The sequence below is a fragment of the Solanum lycopersicum genome, chromosome 2 (genome assembly GCF_036512215.1).
Source record: "Solanum lycopersicum chromosome 2, SLM_r2.1".
NCBI lineage: Eukaryota > Viridiplantae > Streptophyta > Magnoliopsida > Solanales > Solanaceae > Solanum > Solanum lycopersicum.
In genome coordinates, this window is record NC_090801.1 from 68,728,225 (window position 1) to 68,752,931 (window position 24,707).

Here is a 24,707-nt window from a genome sequence, read left to right on the forward strand (position 1 = left end):
AGCCCAATAGAGCTCAAACTACAGAGCCTTGCTTTCAGCCCAATTGTTTGGTGCTGGGCCCAATAAACATAGAATAAGCCCAATAGAGCTCAAACTACAGAGCCTTGCTTTCAGCCCAATTGTTTGGTGCTGGGCCCAATAAACATAGAATAGGCCCAAAAGAGCTCAAACAACAGAGCCTTGCTTTCAGCCCAATTGTTTGGTGCTGGGCCCAATAAACATAGAATAGGCCCAAAAGAGCTCAAACAACAGACCCTTGCTTTCAGCCCAATTGTTTAGTGCTGGGCCCAATAAACATAGAATAGGCAAGGATGGACAAAAGAAAAAGTGACACGCCCAGTGGGACTCGAACCCACAATCGCTTGATTAGAAGTCAAGCGCCTTATCCATTAGGCCATGGGCGCTGATTGATGTTTTATGGCTGGGTTTGAATTTAAATAACCAAACTACACAACCGGTTTTGAGAAGTCTTTGGGAAATCCTTGATTTGAGAAGAGCCATTTAATATTTCTCCTCAAATATAAGTTATAATAATTTGCATACTTCTAAAACTGTATACCCTAATTATTCTAATACCAAATCAATCAGTGTTACTTTTGGTAATTTAAATATTTAGATATTCCAAACTCCAAAATTTCACATCTTATATTTAGTCCTATCCATATGTCATCAATTACTATCAACTCTTAGAGGTCTAATACCCTACCGGCTACCTATTATACATTAACCCCATAAAAAATGAATACCCCATGGAAATTATTTTACTAATAAGAGGTTCCCAGAACAAATTAACCTCTTATTAGTAAAACTAAGTGACCTTAAATCAAAGTGAAAGTGAATAATAATTTGTAAAAGCTGACTTGTTTTTCCTTCAATTTTTTGTGAAGGTGACTCCTCCACTGTCGGTTTAAAGGGATCATGACGCTCTCCATACTCCTCCTTTATAATAATATAAATATCATCAATCATCACACAGTGCCATCCAACAAATATCAAATTTCATATTATATATATATATATATATATATATATATATATATATATATATATATATATATTGTCGTAGCACCCTTCGAATCTTCTGGATTAATAATCAGATACATGCATATAACATCCTTCCTTTATTATTCTAGAGCTATTATCGTATATATAGTCGATCTCAATTTATTTAGTATCAAAGCATAATTGTCATTAGCTATATTGAAACCAGCTGTGGACTCTTCATTTCATCTAGATGGTACATATTTTAGAAGTTTTCTTTTGGGAGGGGAAAAATAAATAAATAAATGGGAAAAAAAAAGTAAGTTATCTTTTGGAACCACTTGCAGAAAAATACTTTATTTATGTTACTTATTACTATTGTATATATTATCTAACATTGCTGATGAGAAATATTTAAATCTTATAGAGGATACGTCCTACCCAGTACAATTATTTGGAATATATAGACATTTTTTTTCCTATGACATAATATAAGATTAGTAGGGTATAGCGCTCATTGGCTAATTTGATGGGAGTACTTAACAAAACAAACAATAAAATACTAAAATCAACAACAAATATGGAGTTGGGACTTTTTCCAATTCCAAATTGATCAGGTTACGAGGATAATTAATCGGGTTGCTTTGTGTTAATTTGTTGATAATTTCCAGACTCTACTACGTGTGAGATTACATTAAATACGTTATTTTCATATTGTGAAATTATATTATACATTCTTATTAAAGATTTTTACGATATAATTATCGAGGTTATATAATTTACCTTATGAGGTATTGCTGAATCCAAAACGAAGTGCGTAGGCCCCATTCTGATTTCTGATTATCTTCCCTGCATTCATTCCTGTGAGCATTTTATTTGGTGAGATCCAAGTTATTATAATTAGTGACTTATCTATTCGAATGATTGTATATTAACTTTTGAACATATTTGGCAAAGTTGAATGACATTTTCATTAAAAGAATTGGTTTAGTAATTTGTATTTAATCATTGGTAAACTAATGCAATTCTGTATAAGCATATACGCAAGTTTTCGAGTAGTATAAAATCATTGCTTCGTGTTGTGTTCTGATGAAGCAGAATATTTCAGAAAAGCCGTAACTTGTAAGCGGAGTTTGGACTTAAACATTTTCATGATGTTAAAATATAGTCAGACTGTCTGTTTTACCTGGCAGTTAAATTTCCATGTTTGGTCCAAAACAGGTCGTTTTCTCAACTTGAGAGCAGAAGCTGTTCACATATATTAGTGGCATAAAGTAAAAATTAAATGGAGTCTTAAACTTGAATTATTAATAACTTTTATACAATTAATTTTTTTTAGTTTTCTATTGATAATATAATCATTGTTATTTTAAATTATTTGTCATGACATATAATGCTTTGAATATGTCAAATTTCTTCTAATAATCCGTTCATTTTCATAAAAAGTTCACTTTTTCTACAAATAATATTTAATATTTATTAAAAAACTAATAATTTATAATCTATTATTATTAAAAATAAGGCCCCTTAAATTTGAAGTCCTAAATATCTTTTTTTAATACTGTCGTGATTGAGTGGAGCAGAGGGTCGGTCCAACTTCTCAAAAACTTACTAAATCGAGATCGAGATGCGTGCTATAGAAGCTATCATTATATTCAACTAAAACACTTGTGTAACAGGATGCCCATTATTCTTTCAGACCAAGGTAGTATTTGAAATTTATGACTCTAAACTCGTCCTCATCAAATTCATATTACATTTTAATCATTATATGTATAATTAATGTTTAATACTAACTTCTTTTATAGAAATAAATAATCTAAAGTACGAAAATACTAATTCGTCCTATAGAAAAAAAAACTAACAACCTTTTTGAGATCTTTTATATGTATAAATAAGTTTTTGTAAAGAGGTACGAAACCGGATCTCCACATCCATGATGCCTGTAGCTGAATGTAGAAATGGAAGATGGCATACTTTACAGGTAAGTTCATCTTTCTTGACTACCCCACTTCTGAAACCAGACTTGTTATCCTTCTGACAGATGTCATGTGTTGTGGGGTTATCATTTTGAGTTTTTTCAACTTAATTTTTCTATCTAGTTTTTCATTCCCAGGACCATACCTCTCTTTTAACTCTTTAGTCATGGCTACTCCTTTTTGGTTCATGCACCTTTACTCATAAGCATTCTCCTTTTATTTCATCTTCACACTATGAGTCAGGCTTTTGTAATTTGTGAAATTACCTTGTGAACTACTACTCTTAACGAAAAATAAATTAAAAAAATAAACAGAGTGGTCTGTATCATTGCGTATTATTTAGAATATAAAAACATAGGAGTAGGTCACAACTTGTCATATATATGCACATATAGCACTGACAATTCCATGCTGTGCTCAAAAGGAACACTTCTCATAGTGTGGTATCCCTTTTAGCCCATCTTTCATTCTAATATTTCTATATATCCTCTTGTTTTTTTATTTTTACCTTACAAAAACAAATCATGGATTTACAAAATATTGCTCACTCACTAGAACTTGGATTCTCCAATAGCAATATTGAAATGATACCTTTACAATCACCACTCCATAACTCCAATTACTTAATGAATTCTCCTCCATCTAATTTCTCATTCATGGGCAATCCAATTGAAGAGCCAGCCGCGATGCCAATACTCTCATCGATCGATGAAATTATAGCATCGACTCATGGTAATGGAAATGATTACTCATGTTTGCAGAGGAGGAATTCTATGGAGGCTATGAGGGAGATGATTTTTCGTATCGCGATGATGCAACCAATTCACATTGATCCAGAATCAGTTAAACCTCCCAAGAGGAAAAATGTTAAGATATCGAAGGATCCACAGAGTGTGGCAGCCAGGCATCGGAGGGAACGAATAAGCGAAAGGATAAGGATTTTGCAAAGACTAGTCCCTGGAGGAACTAAAATGGATACTGCTTCAATGTTAGATGAGGCTGTCCATTATGTTAAGTTTTTAAAGAAGCAACTTCAATCACTAGAGCAAGCCGCGGTTAATAATAGGCCGATGATTTCTGGATTTTCAACAGCAATGTCATCACCAGGGGGGCCAATGAATTATAATTCAAGCTCTATTAGGGCATGCCAGCCTCATCAATCCATGAACTCTGGTGCACAAATGCTTAGTTAAAATAAAATGAAAATAACATTTGTTAAAGAATGACAAAAGTCTCACATCAGTGGTTAATGAGATGGATAGACTTCTTATAAGGGTTGGACAATCCTCCTCCCTTTGAGCTAGCTTTTGGGGTGTGAGTTAGGCCTAAGACCTAATTTCACAGTTTCTACGCAGCGTCCTGATCATTACCATGCTAATGAGTAATGACTACTTTTTGTAAAGATTTGGTTAAATGGTGTGTATTTTCCAGCCTCATTCTTCAATCCCAAAGGCTAGTCTTAGGTTTCTCAATTTGTGCAATGTTAACTTTGTGCGAGAACTATGCTAATTTTTTCTGTATCGTTCCAATATCATAAGGGACTAGGTTTGCCTTGTGTTTACAATTCCAGTCTTGCGCTAGAAGCAAGGCAAATAGTGAGCAGAGTTGGACATTTTTTATTTAAAAGGTGTGGGTTCTTACACAGTTGAGTAGATTGATTGATATTTTCTCAACGTGTTACTAGACTTTGTGTGATAAGACTTTCTTTCATTTTCCTACCGTCATAAATGTAACTTTTTCTTCTATTTAAAAATAATTTGCTAATCAAACATCTTGTTATAGCAATAAGAAAAATATCAACGTACGATTGTTAGAAAGAATATTGTTGACAGTATTAAGATAATACATAAGAATCATCTTTGATTGACAAGACTAAAGATGCGCTAAATTTTTTGTGATAGAAATGCAATTGGCTTGGTATCTAATTAATATTCTGAGTGTTTTTTTATTTTCAATCAGACATTCGACCCACTATAATTAGCTAGTTATTATAAATTAGAAGAATTGGTTAACAAGTTGCACGTGAAATTACACATACAAATGTCTGCTCCTTTCCAAAAAGAAGTAAATCGAGAAGAACAACTAATGAGATCTTTATACCAACGAGGCATTTCGCTTTTCAGACCCACCTGTTTGCAACAACTTGGGGTGCTGTCTCACATATCTCCAACGACATTTTCTTTTTGTGCACGTATACAACAAACTTTTTTCTTCTATCAAATTTGTTATTTTTCATGGACAGTCTTACTATTAGAAAATATGACATTAATTATCAATTTATTGGTTATTGAAATTTCTTATTGACTATTTTCCGTTAGCTAAATGAGATTTTATTGTTTGACTATGAAATTGTCTGTCGCTAATTCTTCGTATTATTCTCTTTTATAAATCCTTTAGTTGTTTGTTTAATTAAGTAGTAGAGGTTGATGTGGTGGTTGTGCGGTGAAAGTGGATAGCAATGGTGGTTTTGCGAAAGAAACTAGCGGTGTTGGTAATAATTATATTGGTGGCGATGATCGACAACAATTAATATGTGGTAGGGATCAGTGTTGGTGGTTGTAGCTTCTATTATGCAGTCACAATATTATAGTCACGATAAAATCTTATATTCACGTGGGTATTTAAATTTTGTTGCAAAGATGCAATAAAAATGTTTATGTAGCGCGAATAAGGCACTTGGAAAAAGTAAATTTTTTCTTGTTAGTCTCTAGCTTCTTTAGTTGTTTGTTTGATTAAGTAATTAGGAATCGGTTGGTGTGAATGACAACATTAAATTATAATATGACTTAATTTGTATTCGGGATTAATAATTAGTAGCAGAATAAGTTATTGCTTTTTTTGGGTGGTATAATAATTTTGGAATAATTTATTTCGAAATTTGTATTCATGAATGATATTTTTATAAACAGATAAACTGTTCTTAAAATTTATTATTTTAAATACAACAAATCAAACACCCAATAAAATTAGTCTCATCATAATTTATCCCATCTTAACTAACTCCATCATAAAAATCTCATCATAACTTGAATTTCAACCAAACAACCCCCTTAGTATGCCTAAATTCCTCTTGTCAGAATAACATCTCCGGGGTAACCAGTGAGACAAATAAAAGATATTTGTTCTTGGGGTCACATTTTGATTTTTTACTCGATATCCAAAACCCATTTGAGAAGTGTCGCTTTCAATAAAATAAAATTTCATATTCAAAGCTCAAACTCAATTTCTTAAATTAAGAATAAAATAGTTTTATTACTATACCACAAACTCAGGTTTGATTCAAGGTTATATAATTACTTTTAAGTGTTAATTAGATGGTGTAGTTTGTAGTACAAACACAAAAATTAAGGAGGTAGAAAGCGTTCAATAAAATGTGTGAGCCCACAACATTTATCAAGGGCGATGAAAGTTAGATAACCTAACCGCAAATGTAGCAGCAAGAATTAATGGACAACGGGTTGCACTATTACCAAGACAATGCAGCCTTAATTGATGGACCCCTACAAACACTAGCAATCTGTATTCCAATTACACAAACACACATATTTCCAATTTTTTTTTGCATACAAACCTCAGTCATGGAGTCTCCAATACTTCTCTTCCTTATCATCTTCTTATTCACGATTGGCAAAAATGCAGTTGTTGTTGAAGCAGAAGTTGATAGATTTGGTTTAGAACAAGTGGTGAGTGAAGATTTTGAGTTGCCAATGGGAATGTCGGGTGATGATGAGATCCAGTTGGATGGAAATGGAAGATCTCTATTGTGGAACAAATTCAAGTACTACATTTCGTACGGAGCATTGTCAGCTAACAGAATCCCCTGCCCACCACGGTCTGGCAGATCGTATTACACGCACCATTGTTATCATGCTACAGGTCCAGCTCATCCTTACACTAGAGGTTGCTCTGCTATCACTCGTTGCCGTAGATGAACAATTAATATGATTTTCTATTTATTATTTTATCATCTATGCATTATAGTACCTTATTTGTCATTTCTGTGATATGGCTTGCGAATTGGGAGCTAGCTAGCTTTGTTCTGGTAGATCTACTACGTATGGACTGATATTTGGTGGAATTCTTATGTCTTTGTTTAGGTAAAATTAGTTTCAATTGTGTATGTGTTTTCCTATACACTCACTCTAATTTTCTCTTTCTATTCATATATGTTTGATTTTATTTAGCAACGATTTTGCTTCTATTATAGTAAGTAATAATAATAAAGTAATTTTTTACTTCTGCAAAAAAGTCATACGTACTTAAGTACCAGCTACAAGTTATAATACACTTAGGGGTCGTTTCATACAGGAATTAACAATGCAATGAATTAGCAATACAGGGATTAGTAATGCAGGGATTATTTTTATCAAGTGTTTGGTTCATTGTTTCTTATCTAATTTTGTGTGTGATTTAAATGTTTTTTTTTTAAAAAAAAACTTTACAATTATACCCTAGAGTTATTATGAGATTTTGTATTTCATGTAATTGAGTCAAATTAGATAATTAACGGAGAATATTATTTTTTTATAACATTTTTAACTAGTTAGGAGAATAAAATTTTTATTGTCATGTTCACTATTTTCTCACTTAAATTATTTGAGAGTAAATAATTGTCATCTTAATAAATTAGAGTTAATAACTCAAAAGGTCACACAACTATAATGATTATAGAGAAAATTTATTAAACTTTGTTTTGTATCAATAAATTTTAAAAAACTCTTTATCGTAAGATAAAATAAAAATATAAAATAAATATAGAAAAATAAATTAAAATATTTTTATACTCGAGATGTGTGTGTGTATATATATACACACACACTCTTGTTTTAGACTACTTGTGTAATGTTTAATGAACTTTCATTAAGAGACAATATTTTACTTATGAATTGTTCTTAAATTCATACATCAACATTAACATATTAGTCGAAATATAATATTTTATATTAATAATAAATAGATTAAGTAATTCATATTTTAGAAACAAAAAATTATATCTAAATAATAAAAGTTGTAAGCTAATTTATTTAAATAACTTTATTAGTATAAATATAAAATATAAAATATAAAATCAAAAAAATAAATTAAATATTAAAAGGATTTGAGGGGTATTTTTGTCTTTACCTATAATAGTCCATGGTATTAGAGCTAATACCTCCAAATGGAAGGAATTAGCAATACATCACATAATACCATGTAGGATGTATTAACTAATCCATGGATTAGTTACACATAGGCTCACATTCCTACCAAATACATATTAAATTATACCACATCTAATACATGGATTATTTCTTTTGATACATCCTACCAAACGCCCCCTTAGTAGTTGGTAAATGGTAATGAAGTACTTTCATAAGTCTCATATTATTTGTTTATATTATTTTGCATGTTTGCGTTTCATAGTAAATTTTATGTTTGTTACATAACTTTTGATTTGTAAAATTTGCTACAAACATCCAATTTCATACAAATTGTTTAGTTTTGTATAAATTCATTCATACATCAAAATTTGTATAATAAGATTAGTATTTGTATATTCATAAGTTATAGGATGAAATATATGTATCTGTATATACACTTTTTCGTTCGTTTTATATTAACACAAATATATTTTTAACCGAAATGTATAAAATAGCTAATTGTATATCGAATCAGATGGAAAAAAAAAAGGAGAATGTTCGTTGCGAATTACAATAAAAATAAACTATGACAATATCGTTTAATTTAAAATAATAATTTACTATTTCATACAATTTTCTCTATTATTAAATAATAAAAATATATTAGCGAAATTACTTGTCCATTTTACAAAATAATAATATAATTAATTAAAAATATGAAAACTTCCACTAATAAATGAGGTAGTAATTTCAGTAACAAAGCGGGAGGAAAGACGCTGGCCCAAGAAGAGCTGAAATCTAGGCCCAATATGAAAAAGACACTTTGAAGCCTCGTTTTGGTAACTTCGCGTCAAGTTCTGTGGTGAGAAACAAAATTATTATTGTGATTAATGGGTCAAACTCTTCAGTTTCACATTGAAAGATAATCAAGTTGTTTAATTTCTAGAAGAAAAATTAAAAATATATATAAAAATGATGACCAAGAAATATGAGGGGGTGTTGATAAGGTACTTGACCAAAATACAAATTTATTAAGTAATTAAAAATAAAATAATTATAAGAGATAGAGGTACACAATTGTTAAATTACTTATGGTATGACTCTCTAGATCTTTTAAGCAAAACAGTGCCCGTTGAAATTGACCCTTCCAGATTGTCTTTTAAACTCTTCAACATTTATATATTGAAAAGAAAAGGGCTACTAGTCAGTGCAATGACTCAAAATTGATCTTTTATTTGCATACTTATTGACCTGTGGATTTGTAGAGAATCTAATCTACAGATAAAATCAACTTTTCTTAGAAATATATCTATAAGTATTTTTATGAAGGATTTGATTTTATCAAGAGAGTACAATCAAACATAGCTAACATGGGACCGCTAAGAGGGAGAACTTGACCCTTTTTTGGTCAATGCATTCGCACCAAGATATATAACATAACATCAAATCAAACCACTAATAATTTGGTCTTTTTTTTTTTTATGGATATCAGCAGCCACGTGCTTAAATCTAATATTCCTTTCATACCATTTTATGTGGCAATATTTGTCTGGGTACGAAGTTTAAAAAAATAATGAAGTCTTTGATATATTTATTAAATCACCCTTCAAAAAAGTAACTCATGTTTTTCTCTCCTCATAAATGTATTAAAGTACTATTTTCAAAATTAAGTGGGATCAACAAGAATAAAAAATTAATTATACCTTTAAATACTTAAATATGACATTCTTTTTTAAACCGACTAAAAAGAAAATAGTGCCACATAAAATGGGACAGAGGGAGTAATATTTTTTACTATATCAAACACATCCTGAATCCTTATTAATTTGTACATGGTATATAAAAAAAAATTCCGTTGAAATGGGTTCGAGATGGCTCCACCCCTGGGGGAAATTGTGGAACTAAAGATTGGTGTCGTAAGTTTAATTAATTAAACATGTGATATGTGAGCTACGGAAGGATAAAATTTAGTTAATGTTCAATCAAAATATAATTCAAGATACATGCATGAACTCTACTCTTTTCACTCGGATTTGGATGCATAAATTAAAGCACCCTCACAATTTAAAATTAGAATAATTTTGGCTAATTAGTTTGTCTCTATCCTAATACTATTTCTTTCTGCTGATCGATAAAACTGATGTCCCATCACCCATGTTTTAATTTTTCTTCTTATTTAATATAGCCTAAACAGAAAATGAATATTGGATGTATAATGGATACTTGAAGTAGGAATGACTCAATTTTTGGTTTGGTCTAGATTCTAAATAGAGAAAGCAAGATATAGGTATAATATATGAGATGGCCATTTCTCTTTTTTTAGAAAGTGACTCAAACTTTATTTTATAATTCAAAATATCACTCAACTAATTCAAATATTTTTTCATCAAACTTTTTTAAACTAATAAACTAAATTTCAAAAAATAAAATGGTACCTATTTAACCATGGAATAAAAAACTCGCCTGTTCCCACATACTTGCATTCTCTTCGTCCGGAATTATTTGTCATGGTTTTTATTTTTAGAGTTAAAATTATAAAAATTTTGACTACATTTTAAGATGTATTTTTTCATCACATTAATATATAAAAAATTTCAATTTATAGTACTTTTCATATATTTTTAGAATGTTTAATTTTTTTGTTTAAAATATTGAATTAATGTGATCTAATTTAACTTGGAGAATTAATCAAATTAACTTTCGAAAAGTGAAACATGACAAACAATTCCGAACAAAAGGAGTAATATTTAAAAGATCATTCGCATGAGATAATAGCTATAATTTTGAGTGAATTACATATAAGTCACTCATTTATGGCTAATTATTTACTAAAGTCACTATATTTATTTTGTATCCACGAAGTCATTAAAGTTAATTTTAATTTTCCTACAAAGTCATTAAAGCTAAAATAAATTTAAGTCTGAGCCGGATTCATGTGACTGTATCGGATCTGGACCGGTCTGGTATATTGGGCCCAGCCCAACGACCTGTCGTATCCCCCCTCCTAGCCATTATGGACCGGGTGGGACATGAACCTGGATTGGACTTGGATGGTCCGAGATGTCCTAGTCACTGCACAGTCTTATAACAAAATACCTGTTACTTATGATTGATAACTAGAGAATTTTATTTTTTAAAGACTGTAAAAGACTTAAAAACATGTCTAAAGAATTCTTGGATCGTTTAAAGGCTAACAAGTCTTGTTTCATCCCAACATAGTGAATGTATTAATGATAAAAATCTTTGAAAACTGATTAAAAGAAATTGAACATGTGAGAGAATTGGAGTGAATATATAATAAAATACCTATTACTTATGGTTGATGAACGAGAGAAATTTTCGTCAAAGACTATAAAAGACTTAAAAGGCATGTCTAAAGAATTTCCTGGATCGTTTAAAGGCTATTTTTTTTTTATCCCAACACAATAATTATATTAATGATAATAATCTCTGAAAAATTCGATAAAAAAAATTAAACATGTGAGTGGATCGGAGCGAATGTATAACTGGTTTCACTCATTTTTGGTAAGCCATCAAAATGAGCCTTTTTTCCTCCCGTGTGTCTTCAACACCATTTGCAAACCGACAATGACGAGAAGCCTTACGCAAAATCAGCTGCTTTTGTCGATGCACGCAAACCTCTTAATTATTTCTTTTATTTAGGTTATATACAACCACGAAATCAACATTTTTCATAAGCAAAAATTATATTTTTCACAATACATTTTAATTATATAACTATAAAATACTCCAAATATATAATGAATTTGGGGCCTGGGCCTAAAGTAAGTGATTTACTTGCTTTAGGCTTCAGCGGGCCAGGTAAATACCCTTATAAATTTTGTTTCAAGTAGTACGAAATAACTTATTATAATCGAATTTCTATAATTATATTTCTATCAATTTTTTGATTAGTATGATTAACTTTTAAACGTTATTAGATAAATAATTTGTTAATCACCTTAGATTCCCATGTGGTAGTAATTCCGCATGAAACATGGATGAGATAACGTGTGTTTCACAAAAAAACATTTTCACACTCAGTAACAAAATGGGTTCTTTCCCTTTCTTTTTCATCGAGGACAGCATGTCCCATTTTTCGTTTGTTTAATTAGGCAATATGCATACATCTATTATAAAAAATAATTATGATATAGATATTTTATCAAGCTATCTCCTGTTAAATGATGTTTTAACAAATGAATATTAAATATTTGAGGGTAAAACATAAATAGATTATTATCTTTTTTCAAGTTAAAAATGACGAATAAAAATGAAAATCTATTTCAGATATAAATAGCAAGTGAAAGAGTATATGAAATACATTTTAGAACTAAGTTCTATATTATTGAACACAAGCAAACTATTTTCCATTCACAAGTTATGCTACTGTACAGTCCACTTTGGAAATCATGTGAAATTTTTTTTTTGACCAAACGTGATCTATCAAATGTGAACAAAATCTTCAACCTCTATCACTATGCATTCACAAATTATACAAGTATTAATTAGTGACTCCATCCGTGACATACCTTGAATGATAACATGCATTTATTTTTTTCAAAAGAATTATTTAGGAATATTAAACACGTTTAGGATGGTAAAACCATGAAACCCTTCTCTATAATTTGGATCAAATGCATCATTATCCAATACTAAACAAGTGATTAGAAAATGATTATGCAATGAATATAAAGCAGTCGGTTACCTTATATTTGCAATAATAATAACATCATATGAATTGTCGGTTGGGAATTAGTAGGTTGGGGGAAGTATGTTGGATATTGACTACACATTTCATCAATCTAAATTCCAAATTTAATAATTTATAAACTTAATAATTTCTTTCTTTTACATTTGTAGGAGCGGATCAAGCATATTAGTGTTTTAAAGCAAAAATTAAATGAGACTTTAAACTTGAATTATTAATAATTTTTATATAATTGATTTCTTCTAGTTTTCAAGTGATATATAACCATTTCTATTTTAAATTATTTTTCATTAGATATAATAATTTAAATATGTCAAATTTCTACTAATATTTTTTTTATTTTTCATGAAAGTTAACTTTTTCAAAAAAAAGGATTCAATATTTATTAAAAATAATAGCGTATAACCTGTTATTATTAAAAATGAGGCCTCTGAAAGTTTAAACTTACCTTTTTAATAATCCAAACAGTTAGAAACCTTTTTAACTGGATTAGTAGGAGCTAATCTTCTTATATCAAGGTTAAATCTAACAACTTTAAACACTTCTAATGATGGATTAGTCTAACTAATGAAACTGTTTGATTGTGATGTTAAAAATGTGATGCTGAATGTTCTTAATATGGGTCATGATTACTGATATGAATTAAATAATTACAAGTAGAGTAACCCCCCCATTTCTCAAACAAACACGTATAAAGGAGACAAAAATTTCAATGCACCTCACAATCACGTGTTATCAAATTCTTGCATCAACTAATTGTCCATCTCAATTTATACTTTATCCTCGAAATTTTGAGTGTCGATTATTAAATAATTTTTTTTGAAAAGTATTTTTTATATATATTTTTAGAAATAATTAATTATTATAATTTATATAATTTTATGCAATTTCATATATATATATATATATATATATATATATATATATTATTTTTTTACCTAGATTTATATGTGTAATTGAAATTAAACAAAGGGAGTACCACTACTCACTAGTAACTTTGCAAAATTGATAGATCAACCATATTAGATAGGTAATTACCAACATACTATTTTGAACTAACCCCAAATTTCTTTTGAAATTATCAGATTTTTAGTTTTAAATGTAATTTGTTTACTAAAGAAAATATCAAGGCTTGATTGAGTGGACGGTTCTTTGATAATAAAATGTGTTAAATACTTATGTTAGGTTGAAATATCTTTTGCAAAATCACGTGCACACTTTTTATATTAATTTACGTATTAAATTATTTTCTTTTGACAATTTGACTATTAAAAAAAAACTAATACGCACATGTGTTCGTCACTACTTTAATGAACATTAATTCATTTAATATAGCCTTAAATATGAACTTTGAAAATTAAAACTTAAAATAAAATTAGAAACCCCCAAACTTCTATATATAGAAGTCAGCTGCTTGAAACAGAGCTCATTGCCACTTCTCTTCTTTTTCTCTCAACAGACAGAAAGAAACCTTAAATTACCAAACTTCAGTTAATTAAACACAAAAATGGATTGGGTTAGAGGTGAAACAGTTGGCCATGGAAGCTTTGGCAAAGTTAGTTTTGTGATTCCGAGAAACCAGAGTACTCTGTTTTCTCCATCAATGGTGGTTAAGTCTTGTTCCGCTTCCTGCTCAGCTACTTTGATGAACGAGAAGATAATCTTGGATGAACTTAAGGGGTGCCCACAAATAATCAATTGCGTTGGTGACAGCTACAGTTATGAAAATGGCGAAAAGCTATACAATGTCTTGTTGGAGTATGCTTGTGGGGGTGCTTTGTCGGATAAATTAAAGAATTCCGGTGATCAGAGGTTGCCGGAGCTTGAAGTCAGGGAGTACACAAAGGGGTTACTCAGAGGGATTCATTATATCCACAAGAATGGTTTTGTTCACTGCGACATAAAGCTTCCAAACATTCTTTTAGGCGAAAATGGTCAAGTAAAAATTGCTGATTTCGGATTGGCAAAGAGAGCGGAATCAAAGAGAGATGATAAATTGAGATGTGAATTGAGGGGTACTCCACTGTACATGTCACCGGAAATGGTGATCGGAGGCGAACAGAATACTCCGGCTGATATCTGGGCACTTGGCTGTGTGGTGGCGGAAATGGCAACTGGTAATCCAGTGTGGAGATGTTTAGATATAAGTAAATTGTTGATGACAATTGGATTGGGTGACCAATTACCTGAAATTCCTCAAAATTTATCGGAAGAAGGAAAAGATTTTCTTGAAAAATGCTTGATGAAGGACCCGAAAAAGAGATGGACAGCTGAGATGCTTCTAGAACATCCCTTTGTTGCTGATGAAGATGACACTGTTTTATTAAATTACGAAAGATGCAACAGTGGCAGCCCTTCAACATCTCCAAGATGCCCATTTGATTTCCCAGATTGGGTATCTAACAACTCTGCTGAATCCTCAGTAACATGTTCAATTACATCACTGCCCTCGCCGGCGTTTCAAGAATTGATGAACTGGAACGACGGGTCATGGTCTACATCGCCGACAGAGAGAATTCGAGAATTAGTGTGTGAACGTAAACCTGAATCTGAATGGTCTACAGCTGATGGCTGGGTCAGTGTTAGGTGATGTCAATTTTGTAGTAAAAAAAATTAGTCACAGAGTTCTCTGAATATTTTTGCTAGCCAATTTGTTCAATTTTTTTGTACAGAATACATACTATGAATTTCTATATGACTAACAAATTATATGGTTAAAGAACAGTACTTTTTTAGTTTCTTAATTTGTTATTACCTCCTACAACAAAATCAATATTGTTGTTTTGATGAATTTAAGCTATTTCTTAATTGATTACCGAGTAAAACAAATTCTAATTCTGTTCAGTTAAGTGAGAATGTTTGTGTCGGATAAATCTTTGGCAGGAAATACTATTCCAAAATGGGGTCCTATTTGACGCGAATTCGGTTATTGTGGCACGTTTTTGTTGCGATTTGGGAAGTTAGCGGCTGCGCGGAATTGTGAAGTTTCCGTGGCTGGCACTGTTTCCATGCACCTTCCTATTAGTTTGGTATTGGATTTTAGTATGTCAATGTGTCGTATTGAGGCCCCTCCAACAAGTGTTTTCCAATTTTATATAGCATGTAATGTGTGAGAGAGGGCATGCGATTTTTAGTCAAAACTGAATCAAATACAAGGAATCATATATGTGCATGAATCCTAATTTTTTTTTTTACACTATTTACTTGTTCTCATCTTTATCAAACATGGGATTTGACCAACTTTTTAGGTTTATCATGAGAGTTGATTAAGATAACCATTCATATGCTTATCCATTGAACTTGAATGCCAATTATCAACGTAAGTTCTCTAGTAAATATCCCCTCACCCATTAAAAAAAGTTTCTTGCAAGTAGGATAGCCTACGCAATTATTTTTCAAATATTTTAGAAAATACAAAATTAAATTCTTCTAATTAAATATTTGGTAAAAAATCACAGTTCAATAAACAAGACACATTATTTTTTCAGTAATTACATCAGTGCGTGAAATATAAGAATATACACGTTTCAGTCAATTGTTTTATGTGGATGATTCATTAGAGTTATCCAACAATTAATTGGATTTCTAAGGTGATAAGCTTTCGAGGTGATAAAACCTTAAGAGATAACTATATATCTATTAATGTGGTGATCTTTGGGAGTGATATCTCAACACTATAAATAGAAATATCTCTCACCATTTGATATATACACTTGGATAAGAAGAAAAGTTCTATCTACATTTCTTCTTGCCTTCTTCTCTTTATATTATATCATTATGAGTTTATATTTTATAATAGAAATAATTAATTTAATATTTTTCATTTACTTCTTAATGAAATATTTTTTATAGCCACACAAATATTATAAAATGTTTAAAGTTTTAGATTTCTATAACTACTAAATATTAAATATTATAATGTATTTTAGATAACAAGTATGTAGCTACTTGTTAGCACGTGTTTTACTTGAGATGATTATTTGTTCCGAGTATGAACGCATGCAGTCACATCAATTAGCTACTTGGAAAGTTGAAGCACAATTTTGTTGTTAGTTGGTAGGGAAAATGAAACCAAACTTGAAGACTTTCTAAGCACTTTCCATGTAGTTTACTCCTCATATTTATCTATACTAGCTACCCCCTCTCACCAATATATCATATGTGAATGAGGCACCAAATTTAGTCAAATGTTGAATGAAATACAAGTATGAACATTGCTATCATTTGACTATTATTATTATTATTATTATTATATACCTTTAAATTTCCTAACTTTATAAGACTCTGGTGGGTTGGGGAGTTGTTCAGTATGATTTTTTTTTTAGATAAGTCAATGGAGTACTTCGATTTTGAAACTTTTCAACAATGATTGGTTTCAATTAGAAGTAGTACCATTTTGCTTGGTCAACTGCAGCCGTAATCATTACACGATTATTTGGACATCATATTAATTGTTGAATGAATATCGATTTTTATTCCTCATAATTGTATAGGGTTAATTTATAATTTATATTTTATTTCATACATATGCATGTCAAATTAATCTCATCTGCGTTTGCACAACAGAGAGACTACATGCTACTCACTCAGTTTCAATAAATGGCATTTTTTATAGTTCATTTGAGTAATTTTAAATATTAAATTTAATTCGATTTACTTAATATCTTAATATTAAAATATGTAAGAACAATAAGTTGCAATTTTCTCATGTTTATTTATATATAATGAGGTTAAAATTATATAGTTTAATTTATTTATAAAAATAAAATAAAAAGTGTCACATAAATTAAGACAAAAAAAAGTATGTATTTTCAAATTTAAATGACGTTTTTTCGCCCCTCAATATTACATAAATAAATTTTTCTTTGCATTTCATCCCCACTTCTTTTTTCACTTTTCAAACATTATTTCGTTTATCATTCAAGGAATAGAAAGAATTGGGCCTAGTCTAAATCTTTACTCTCAAATTCCCATTTAAAAGGTAAGTAGATATCCCTAACACATTCAGCAAAGGATAAAGATCCTCCTTTATCCTACCTCATATCTCAGTTGTGGTAGGAAGGAGCGTCATGGACTAATTAACTAGCTTAACACACCATATAACAAATGACAATAAAAAATTATATAATCAACCTGTCTTCAATGTTATTTATGTAGCTATAATTCAATGAATAGAATGAGAAACTATAAAAATAAATTAGTTCAGAGATATAAAGACAATAATTTTATCTAATATTTACTTGAGCCAATAGGATTTATCTGAAATAACTTCTCTACAGTAAAACAGAGCTAATGTGTCAATATATTAAAATATGTATGTTGATCATCATTAGTATCATAGTAAAATTTGAATACAAATATCTGAAGGCAAAACAAAAAAAAAAAAAAACTTTTGAGTGATGCTAATTAGTTATGATAATATCTTTTCACCAAAAGACTACTAGTGTTTACCTCTTTTACATTCATACTGTTTCTAATTTTTAAAATTTTCTATTAAATTGATTAGCAAAAAATATTCCTCCTTGGTACACATGCAAAACTTTGAAGCTAATTATCTACATATTTTTATTTATAACACTTTAACGAGATCTAAACTTCAAATATCAATCATAAATTTCTACTGGTTTGACCTTACTTTTAATTTATTTATTTAAAAAAAGAAGGTGTAGAGCACAAGTTGCAAGTGAGAATGTAGTATTGAATGCATTAAAAATGAGAAAGTCAAAGTAAGGTGAATAGAAAAGGAATGGATTTAATGGATATGTGAATATGATTGGACCATAATAGGGAAGCCAGCAGTATAGGTTCATGCTCCTTTAACTGTGCCACAAAACACTCCTTCTTCCCAATATGACTACTACTTCCCTCATATACGATACCAATTGTCTCAAAAAGGTGTGATTTATATATCTTGCTTGGGAAGGGATGCTATCAACAAAATACTATAAAAAACAGTCTATTTTCCTGTGGGCGGCTTTGGTATTTCATACAGTCTCCTTTCCAACAGTTCTTATTTGGAAATTGTTTTGTCATCCTTTCATCATCGGACCCCAAATAACGAAAGTTGCAACTAGCATGTGACAACCACACTTTTTTCTTAAACTAATTACTCCCTCCGTCTCAGATAGTTTGATTTGATACAGAGTTTAGATGAAGATTTTCCAAATTTATGATAAAAAACAATTGATATAAATTTATGTTACCGTAAATCATTTCACTAAGAATAAAAAAAATATTTTATAGTTGAATTGTTAATATAGAAATGTGTCATTATTTTGATAAATTGAAATAGAGAAATTATTATGCATTCTCCAAGGAATAAGGATAAAATTAGAAAACTTCAATAAGTTTAGAAACAAATGAAAACTTTAATTTGTAACCTGTGATAAAGAATACTCTTTAAGTTTAAGTACATAACAAAATTTTTAGTGTCAGAGTATGCAAGCGATAAAAAACATTAAAAGCATGTCCTTTGCAAGAGCCACCTTGTTAAAATGTCAAACATGAATAGGTAATTTCTACACTAAAACTGCGAGCGATAACATGCGACGTTCTATTAAACACCCATTTGGTAGGCTGATTGATAGAATAAGGATCAAATATTATGTAATCATGCAAAATTCGAGGAAAACAGAGTTGTATTCTTGTTACGCTCCACTCACTAATTCTAATTTATTACTCTTATCTAATATTATCTCATCATGAAAACAGAGTTATATTCTTTTTGTATATTGCTTGAAATTCATAATGTATTTACAAGTAGGTTGTCTATAGGTTATAACAATGAGTAGTGGTGGACTTACGATTTGTCGTTCAGGAGATATGAAAATAAAAAATAATAGGATCTTAAACTGATAAAGGCAAAAAATATACGTGTAACTTTTTAATGAGGAAATTCGAGTGAACCACCTGTAATCTATGTGGGTCTGCTCCTAACAATGAGACCTTAGTTAATGATAACAAGGTTCCACCATTAAGGACAATGTCTCTGTGTCATATGTTTATGCTATTTATATTGTTATCAATTTTACTAATTTACCTCCTAACTACATATCAAATATGATATCCCATAACTCACGGTATTCAATTAATAATTATCAAAAAACATTTAATACTTGAATAACTTATCTTTAAATCACCCGCCTAAACAAATGCAATATTAAGATTGCTTAATCCAAAAGAAATGAACAAAATCAAGCGATTTGAATGGATAAAAAAAAAAAAGTAATGAGAATCATACAGTATTCACCGGCTTTGCGCAAAATCAGCTATTCCTGCCGGCGCGCCGCAAAGCACATTCTTTCTCACATTTTCTTTTTTGAGTTCATTATATAGATTAGTAGTGTAAGTTAATTAAATAATCAAAATAAAGTAGTTAGCAATTAATTAATCCGTTTATGTTTTTAATATAAATTTCATATCATTGTACTAACAATGGGAAATGAGTTATAAGTAGTCCTCGATACATGAACATGCTCCTAATCAGCTGGCATTTTCCACTTAATAATAATAAATAACAGGATTTATAAAGATACTATAATTTGGATCCCCATGTGGGGAGCGTGGTTTACTAATTATTTTCACATGAACCACGGCTGCGAATATATCGTCTCTCAAGTTTCAATTGCATCCCCTACCAAATTCTTCATTTCCAATTGTTTTTTCAAGTCGAAATAAAAAATTTAATTTTATAATAAGTTTTGAATTTTATAACGATTATTTCAAGTGCTAATAATTGAGTTTTGAATTTTATATATTTAATAATTTTTAAATTAAAAATACGTTATTTGAACAAAAATTACTCATAATTTTTAATATATAATTATGAATTTCGATTGGGAAGCGATAGTTGTGGCAAATGAGCAGGTTGAAAATGAGTAAACATAAAATGGATACTCATTCAACCCGCTCATATTTGATATGGGTAAAATAGTAGTTTACCTATATTTTCATGAATAAATAGTACTTTACTTAAGAATTCAATATGGAGAAGATATTTTAGGCCTTTTTTTAGATTAAAAATCTTGAACATGTTTCATTTGTATCATAAAAATAAAAAAAATTACTATAACTTTTTAATATAAAATAGATTTATGTAATAACAAGATACTATAACATTAAGCAATGTCAATACTAATACATTATTTGCTTAATTTACACTACTATTGATTATTCAATATGATATTAAATAAATAAATAAGATGTAATTATAATTAACAAAATAAATGTACATTTCAATTATATATTTTTGAAAGGTCAAAGACTTCACATTTTCAATTATACAGAAGAATAGTTAGTCCTATAGAATAACATAAAAAGGAAGAAAAGTTAAATATTTTTTAGTGATATTTTGAATTTTGAGCGAATAAAAGTTAGAAGCTTAACCATTTAGTTAATTCATATTTTACTAATATGTTTTCATATCATCCACCACAATAAAATATAAACGAATCACAGAAATATGAACTCATTTTATTGGCAACGGAAAGGTGGAGGATGTAGGGGGTGATTAATTTGTTGTCTAGTTATTTTAACAACTCATACAAGTCATTTTTCAACATATAAAGTTCTCGTGGATGGAATTTCTCAGCAAGTAATGAATTGTAATTGTTTCCGCCGTCAAAATTAATGGCAAGGACCGCTAAATCTTTAGTTCAAGATTAGTCAAAATGCAATTAGCACGCAATAAATATTGTGGAAGTAAACAGTATTAAAAGAATATTAGAATCCACTAGAGCCAAGAAGCAGTGCAATTTGCAATATTGAAATGGACATGTAAATAGCAGTAGTATTAGTACTAACAAGTAGTGGCTAGTATTAATTATTAAAAAAATTAGTACTAATAACTAATAAGAAGGCACTAAAGTAGAAAAAGATGCGAATTAAGACTTAGTGGTGGCTAATTTTTGCAAAATTATTACTGTGACTTTTGGACGCACCTACTAGCCATCATTCATGTACAATAATACTTTGAGAAGTTTGATCAATTACTGATCGAGACATCTTTTTTGTTTTGCATTTTATTGATTGGGATGTTCAAAATGTGACCATGAATAGTCACTAGTGACATATTTGATAAACATTAACATCTACAAATTTCAATTTCAGTACGTAAATGAAAAAATCATAATAAGAATATCTAGCAGATTTATAATATTGAAATTAATATATTACGGATAACTATTCACACTTTTAATGCAGCATCAAAGTATAAAAAATCTTTAATAAATTAATTACTTTACGAATAATTATATATCTTTTGAATTTTATTACATTACTTGTAAGGTTGATCCACATGGTTTCCGTAACCAAAATTATTTCCTTGATCAATATCATTTTATGAGCCACATCACTTTGGATGTACACTCAAACTTCGATAAGATTTAATCCAAGTAAAAAAATAAAATATCATGATTTTTAATTTAACCTCTTCATAATGACTTGCTGACATAGACCAAGATTCATTGGACCAGGATTCTAAAATTGATTTAAACAGTTTGGCCAAATTACGAAGAAAAATCTTTCTGCTATCACGTGTCCTTTTTTATTTTATTATTACTGCCACTCTCACAACTTGTACTATTTATGATAAAACCAATAGGCGCATATATATTCATTTAATACTTGTGGAAAAATTAAAAGAAAAAAGTAAAGTTAAAAAATTCTCCTCACGCTATATATATATATATATATAGAAGTGGCGTGTGTAACAGAGTTCGATGTGAATTGCAGATATCTTCTTTCTTTCTATAATAGAAAAAAAAATCCTAAATTACCAAAATTTTAGCTCGAGAAACTTCTATTTACAGAAAATAACAAAAATGGATTGGGTAAGAGGTGAAGCAATAGGCCATGGAAGCTTCGGCAAAGTTAGTTTTGCAGTACCCAGAAAACAGAGCAGTCAAGTTATGGTGGTCAAATCTTCTCTAGCTTCTCACTCAGCTACTCTGATGAATGAGAAGCTAATTTTGGAAGAGATTAAGGGTTGCCCACAACTCATCAATTGCCTTGGTGACAGCTACACCTTTGAAAATGGCGAAAAACTGTACAATGTCTTATTGGAGTATGCCCCTGGAGGTGCTCTGTCGGAAAAGCTCAAGAATTCCGGTGATCGTAAGTTGCCGGAGATTGAAATCAGGAAATACACCAAGGCCTTATTGAAAGGGCTACACTATATCCACAAGTGTGGCTATGTTCACTGCGATATTAAACCGCAGAACATTCTTTTTGGTGAAAATGGTCAAGTCAAAATTGCTGATTTTGGGTTGGCAAAATCAATAAAAGACGATAAATTGCGATGTGAACTGAGGGGTACCCCACTTTACATGTCGCCGGAAATAGTCACAGCCGGTGAACAGGACACTCCTGCCGATATCTGGGCACTTGGGTGTGTAATTTCTGAGATGGCTACCGGAGTTCCAGTCTGGGGATACTCAGAGTTAGCCCAACTGTTGATGAATATTGGAGTTGGTAATGAGTTGCCTGAATTTCCGACGATGTTATCGGAAGAAGGTAAAGATTTTCTGGAAAAATGCTTGGTGAAGGACTCGAAAAAGAGATGGACGGCTGAGATGCTTCTATTACACCCGTTTGTTGCTGATGAAGATGACACTGTTTTATTGAATGACGAAAGATGCAACAGTGGCAGCCCTTCAACATCTCCTAGGTGCCCATTTGATTTCCCAGATTGGGTATCTGATCACTCTTCTGAATCATCAGTAACATGTCCAATTACATCTTTGCCCTCGCCGGCAATTCAAGAATTGCGGAATTTGAACGGCGGGTCATGGTCCACAACGCCGGCTGAAAGGCTGCGGGCACTGTTAAGTGGTGCAATCAGACCTGAATCTGACTGGTCGGCTGCTGATGGTTGGGTCAGCGTTAGATGATGTCAAATGTTTTCGCTGATTAGTCAGATTTACAGAGTTCTGCAGATTTTTTTTTTTTCAATTAGCAGCTCTGTAAAAATTAAACTTTAGAGAATAGCTAATTCGGCCAATATTTTTTCCTTTTGTACATAAATGACAGTTCATCGTATATAAACAGAAATGATATTTTACTTGAAACAAGAGTGATTGGGGATCACTGATATTTATTTTGTTTTTGATTATGAGGAATATATTTTTATTCCAAAATTATGGCAATGAATTAACAGAAATAGTTAATTACTGTTTTTAATTTTAATTAAAAGTAGTTGAGGTTAAGTAAATTATATTTTTAGCATAAAAAATTGACGCAGTTCTTGGAACTCGTCCATCCACTTTTCAAACATTGAAGTAGTTTTAAAGTAGTCCATTCAAATTGTGCAAGTCAAGGAAGAAGGTCTGCATTTTAGTGATTTGCAGATAAATAAAGATTACTACTTCCATTTCTACTTCTCCATTTAAATTTTGCACGCCCGTTGAAAAACAATGATTCATTTCTAATTTTTGTGTAATACTCGAGCAGGTGAGAGGCAAATCTTTGGTAGCAGTAGTGATGAGATTTTATTCAGTTAGTTGTTGAAAACGTCATTTTCCTAAGTTAGATTTATGAGAATCCTCAGTATTGCAATTTGCAAATAGAAAGGTCCCGAGACTATAGAGGCAAGTTGAGAAAACCCATGCCGCAAATGTTATAGTATTATACAAAAAAAAAGTAAGGCCATAGGAGTTATTAATTATACGTTGCCTTCATGCAATATTTGGGGAAGAACATGCCAACATGTGATTGCTACAATTCACTGCACAAATCCCATGATGTGATCTTTTTTAATCACAGCTACTACTACTACTTATATATCTCACACTCTCACTTGCATGAGCACTGATCATGGCCTTTGTGCTGTGGCCCCTCCACACACACACATAACCTATCATTTTCATCTACATATTTGTTTTGTATGGTGTAAATTGGGCCACAAAAATATGAAGCCAA

The 24,707-nt window shown here is 30.5% G+C and overlaps 4 protein-coding genes and 1 non-coding gene across 5 annotated transcripts; 4 read left to right on the plus strand and 1 right to left on the minus strand.

Moving 5' to 3' along the window:
• Positions 1–331: 331 nt before the first annotated feature.
• Positions 332–404, minus strand: TRNAR-UCU (transfer RNA arginine (anticodon UCU)). Its single transcript has one exon. It is a non-coding gene; the product is annotated as a tRNA-Arg (tRNA).
• A 2,804-nt stretch (positions 405–3,208) lies between these two features.
• On the plus strand, positions 3,209–4,729 carry LOC101250861 (transcription factor HEC1). The gene has a single exon (XM_004233580.5). It carries the CDS (start codon positions 3,485–3,487, stop codon positions 4,151–4,153), a length of 669 nt encoding a protein of 222 aa, XP_004233628.1. The 5' UTR covers positions 3,209–3,484; the 3' UTR covers positions 4,154–4,729.
• A 1,691-nt stretch (positions 4,730–6,420) lies between these two features.
• LOC101266778 (protein RALF-like 34) lies at positions 6,421–7,147 on the plus strand. Its single transcript, XM_004231976.5, has one exon. The coding sequence runs from the start codon at positions 6,539–6,541 to the stop codon at positions 6,890–6,892; it is 354 nt and encodes a 117-aa protein (XP_004232024.1). The 5' UTR covers positions 6,421–6,538; the 3' UTR covers positions 6,893–7,147.
• A 6,955-nt stretch (positions 7,148–14,102) lies between these two features.
• LOC101266471 (mitogen-activated protein kinase kinase kinase 20-like) lies at positions 14,103–15,513 on the plus strand. Its single transcript, XM_004231975.5, has one exon. It carries the CDS (start codon positions 14,299–14,301, stop codon positions 15,379–15,381), a length of 1,083 nt encoding a protein of 360 aa, XP_004232023.1. The 5' UTR covers positions 14,103–14,298; the 3' UTR covers positions 15,382–15,513.
• Positions 15,514–22,408: 6,895 nt separating this feature from the next.
• Positions 22,409–23,857, plus strand: LOC101250569 (mitogen-activated protein kinase kinase kinase 20-like). Its single transcript, XM_004233579.5, has one exon. It carries the CDS (start codon positions 22,613–22,615, stop codon positions 23,678–23,680), a length of 1,068 nt encoding a protein of 355 aa, XP_004233627.1. The 5' UTR covers positions 22,409–22,612; the 3' UTR covers positions 23,681–23,857.
• The last annotated feature ends 850 nt before the right edge of the window (positions 23,858–24,707 follow it).